At 37.2% G+C, this 4,799-nt stretch overlaps 1 protein-coding gene across 1 annotated transcript; it reads right to left on the reverse strand.

Annotated features, from left to right (window-relative positions):
• Nucleotides 1-2,662: 2,662 nt before the first annotated feature.
• On the reverse strand, nucleotides 2,663-3,625 carry LOC127527583 (putative gustatory receptor clone PTE03). The gene has a single exon (XM_051926690.1). It carries the CDS (start codon nucleotides 3,623-3,625, stop codon nucleotides 2,663-2,665), a length of 963 nt encoding a protein of 320 aa, XP_051782650.1.
• Nucleotides 3,626-4,799: the final 1,174 nt, after the last annotated feature.

The following is a 4,799-nucleotide window of genomic DNA, read 5'->3' on the forward strand; positions in this document are numbered from 1 at the left end:
CCAATCTTCACTAGCCTTCATCTAGAAAAGGCCCAACCCAAGTCAGCCTGCCACCAACTGCTACCTGCAGGCTGTAGCCTACACAGGCCTCCAAGTGGTGAGCTGGGTTTAAACATTTATGTACAAGAATGCTTTATGAGAAAGATGAACAATAAAACAGCTGTCCCGGAAAAGACAACTCCCACAAATAATCTTTATTAATGACAATATATTGTGAATTAACAAAAAGAATACAAAAACAGAGAAACAGGAAAAAAAGAAAAACCTTCAGCATTAAACAGGTTTGTCTAAAAAGGTAAAAAGATGCAGTATATTATCCAGCTATAGAATCCAAGAATACAGGCAAAGTGAATGAATCATAAAATTAATGATAAAAAATGAATCATATAAGAAAAAAATAATCATAAAATTAATCATAAAAAATTAATCATATAAGAAAAGAATAATCATAAAAATGGATCATAAAAAACAGAAAAGGCAAACCTCACAGAATAACTCCATGCAGAATCAATAAGTTTGAGATTCTTTCTTTAACTTAATATTTCCCAGGAGCCGGTATTAGCAAGAGTGACATCAGGGTGACCCCAAATCTTGGGGTTCTACCCACAGAACTCAGGGAGAATAAGATCATTTAAAGAAACATTATATAGTTATCTTATATATAAACGTCTACATGTGGAAGTGTGTGTGTCTGTCCAGCCCAGAAGTGAGAGTTGGAGTCGGGGTAAGGGCTCCACCTCCGAGGAAACAGAAAACTCACTTAGCCGCTAATAACACAAGCGAGGCCAACATGTCAGAAAAACAAAATCTCAGAGGAAAGACAAAGTCGCTTAGCCACTAACATCAGCAAAACGGCATCCCTTTTACTTTTTCTCCCGCCGCTGATACACAAGCGATGTGAGCACGTCGGCAAAACAAATCCTCCTAGGGGAGAGATACACAGAGTAGTTCCTTTCAATTACCTGACATCTCTACATTTCAGTTTTTTTTCTGACGATTTCAATAGTTTCTAGGACCTCGCGCATTTTTCAGCATGGGCTTACACATCTATTAAATAATAAATATGCATAAACTAAAACAAATATGATAAACGTATGGAAAATATACATGAACCCATGGTGACCTATAATACTGAATAAATCAAGGATTTGCAAGATTGGCTACAAATAACCCACACTTTTCCCAGAGACTGGATCTGAGCTGCTGGTATAGTTAAGAAACTACTTTGTGACCTGCAGGCCTGGGACAGTCCTTTCCAGACTGGTAATTAGTTGGGGTCTATTGTCAAAAGTAACAAAGTGGAGAATCTCCAAAGTTGGACAGCTCTGTGTGTTGGGTGGTTGAAGTTGTGTGCTGGGTCCTGTTGCCCCTTTTGAATTGGAGAATGTTTTTGAATAAGGACCAACTGTCTTCATACCAAGAGGAGGCAGTGGCTTTGCCTCTGCCTGTGTACAAGAAGAGACAACAATCCCATCCCACAGGAACCTTTCATTGGCTATATTCAATTTTGTCTTTCATGCATTACTGGCACTGATACCACATGGTATGGGCAACCTTCCAATACCATCAGATGAATGTAAACCATTAATACCCAGAAGGTCTTTAAGCTGATGCAAGCTTCCCAAACATCTGAAGATTTTTATTCTTCCTCTGGGCAGCAGCCTTTTAGAAAGGTAAAAGGGGTCCACAACTTCAGGGATTTCCCTCCTCCACTACCATATCCCCTGACTGTAGGTGAGTTTCCTTGATAGAAGGAATTTGGAAACCATGGGGTGTTGGGGGAGTCCTATGGAAGATTTGGTATGTCGTAGGGTTGCTGTGTTTAGTTTTTTTTTTTGTTTCATAAGAAAGGAGGTGAGGCAGGATAAGACAAAGGAGGCCCCGAGATACGTCCTTAATTGACTTAAAATCTCTCATGTTAACGTTTCTCTACTTCCAGACAGTACAAATTAACTTACAACACGATTGTCCAAACTCTTACAATCCATTTTAGAATTGCGGAGACTGGAGCTTGTCCTGATAGCACTATTTGCAAGATAGGAGATAGCCCTAAATAGGGTCCAGTTCATTGCATAAAGTGCAACATGTTTATGTAAATATTAGTTATTTCATACAGTAAATTAGTCTCTTTCAACCGTTTAATATTAATTGTAAAATGTTTTAGCAACCAGATTGGTGACGCGTTTTAGTGCAAATGAATATGGATGTATGTGTTACAGGACAAACCCGAATTTAGGACAAACTTGTTGAGACTTAGGCCAAGCCAGTTTGTCTGGTGTGATAGGATGAATTGGTTTGGCCTAGGAAAGTGCAATTGCAGGCCAAACTAGTTTAGGCTCGGACAAATCACTTTGTCCTGGAAGCTCTACATTGGCTTCAGGATAGTTTAGTTCAGACTGAAATGATCCTATCTGCTTCGGCAAACTGGTCTGGCCTGGTTTAAACTAGTCTGTCCTAAAATTGTGTTTGGCCTGTGACATACAGTATGTATAGCAGGTCTACCCAGCATTTTGTTCCTTTCTCACCTTCCGTATTCATGACACCCATTATGATTTTTGTACTAGAAAAAGGAGATCTCAGAAATGGATGGATTGTATTAATGTATTAGTTGTTAAATAAATATAAATCACAATTTTCATAAACTTTATTACACATTACAGTATTATATCTGTTCTCTGATTTGTGCAACAGTTCTCTTTCCTACAAAAAGCTTATAGATGCTTTTTTTAATTTCCTGGTTCCTAAAACTATAAATTAATGGATTTAACATTGGAGGAATGATATTACTTACAACGACCATTGTGTTGTAGCTTTCAATTGACAGTTTTACGCCAGCAGCAGGAAGCACATAACAAAAAAGCAGAGGACCGTATTCAATTCCCACCACAAAGAGTTGTGTCACACAGGTGCTGTAAAGTTTGTTCTTGCCTTCAGAAGAAGGGATCTTAAGAGCCGCATGAGCAATCCTACTGTAAGAAAACAGGATCAGGGTCAAAGGTCCGCCGCCAAAGATAACCGTATTGATTGACAAAAGAAGTAAGTATTTTGGGTCATCACTGCAGGCAATGTGGACCAGAGTTGAATACTCACAGAAACAAAATGGCAAAATGTTGGTGCTGCAGTAAGGAAGCTCTTTGACAAAAACTATAAATGGTATAATGTCAATGAGTCCAATACCATTAAAAAGCAAAAGGATAGCAAAAACAGTTTTATTTGTAATAATGGAAGGGTATCTCAGAGGATAGAGAACAGCTACATAACGATCATATGCCATTAAACCTAAAATAAGGGATATTAATACCTCCAGGTAGAAAACAAGGGCCACCTGCGTTACACATGCGCTATTCGATATAACCGAGTCATTATACAGAAGGACAGAAAGCATTTTGGGGATGAAGTTACTGCTGTTTGCCACATCAATTGCTGCCAGAGCACCTATATTTAGAAACATTGGTTCCTGCAGCTGATGGTTTAATAGTATGACGAAAAGTACAAGAAGATTTGCAAACAGAATTACTAAGTAAATGAAGACAAGGGCTGCGGCTGTAAGGCTTTTCTTGTCAGAGTCAATCCTGCAGTCCAATACAAAGTCAGGCTCTTGAACAACCGTGTTATTCATCTTCATATTTGCTGTATAACTGCAAGAAAGGAAGAAAATATTAGGACTGCATGAAAAGAAATGTGACATAATAAAGAAATGTAGCACACGCCTAAAGTAGGGTACCCTCAGAAAAAGATTGAATTAAGCATGACCATTCAGTTCCATTGAGGTGTGTAAAATCCATTAGTTCACATCTGAACTTTCTCACTGCATCTCATGTAGACATGAACAAATGTAATAGGACAATGGCTTTTATTATTTACTTTTTTCTCCCCAAGCAGAATGATTGTTTTTTTTATAATACTTTTCATTTGTACAACAACAACATTTATTTCTATAGCAAGTTTTCATACAAATAATGTAGCTCAAAGTGCTTTAGAAGATGAAGAAAGAAAAAAGAAAAAATATAAAAACAAGATTAGGCAATACTAATTAACATAGAATAAAGTAAATTTAATAGTCCTATGACTTATATTATTTCATTCTCTGCTTACTTTTTGAGTGCATAGAGTGCATAGGAGTCACCTAGATAGATAGATAGATAGATAGATAGATAGATAGATAGATAGATAGATAGATAGATAGATAGATAGATAGATAGATAGATAGATAGATAGATAGATAGATAGATAGATAGATAGATAGATAGTTCTTTATTAGGGTGAAGTTTGTCTTTTTACAGAATCTTACTAAGTAAAATAAACATTATATATATATACTGTACTGCCGTGCCACGTAATCTGCAATTTGTGCAGCGCTTCAAACATTCAAAAGCCTGTACAGCAGCTGTCCTGTTGTCTCACTGCCTTGTCTCTCTTCTGCCCCAGACATCCTCAAACACTATTCGATCTCTTTTCGCTGTTGCGTTATTTCACTGAGTAATACTTTCACTTTTTTTGCTCTTCAGTGATGTTTACTCTCATTTTTGTGAGACTTTCAAATTTTCCTACTTCCATTATGTCTAACCTGCTCTGCATTTGTATCACAGGCCTTGCTTCCAAAGGTTGTAAATATGACATGACTTGACCGTCATGGGACGTGAAAGTGTCTCTCTGTCTCTCTTTAAAAGATCACGTCTCGTTGCAGGAAAAAAGTCTCGTCTTGTCGCAAGATTTTTTTTTATAATATATATATATATATATATATATATATATATAATATATGCAGCTGGAGACCCACAAGGGGAGAAAATGGATCA

Source organism: Erpetoichthys calabaricus, chromosome 4 (genome assembly GCF_900747795.2).
Source record: "Erpetoichthys calabaricus chromosome 4, fErpCal1.3, whole genome shotgun sequence".
Classification (NCBI taxonomy): domain Eukaryota; kingdom Metazoa; phylum Chordata; class Cladistia; order Polypteriformes; family Polypteridae; genus Erpetoichthys; species Erpetoichthys calabaricus.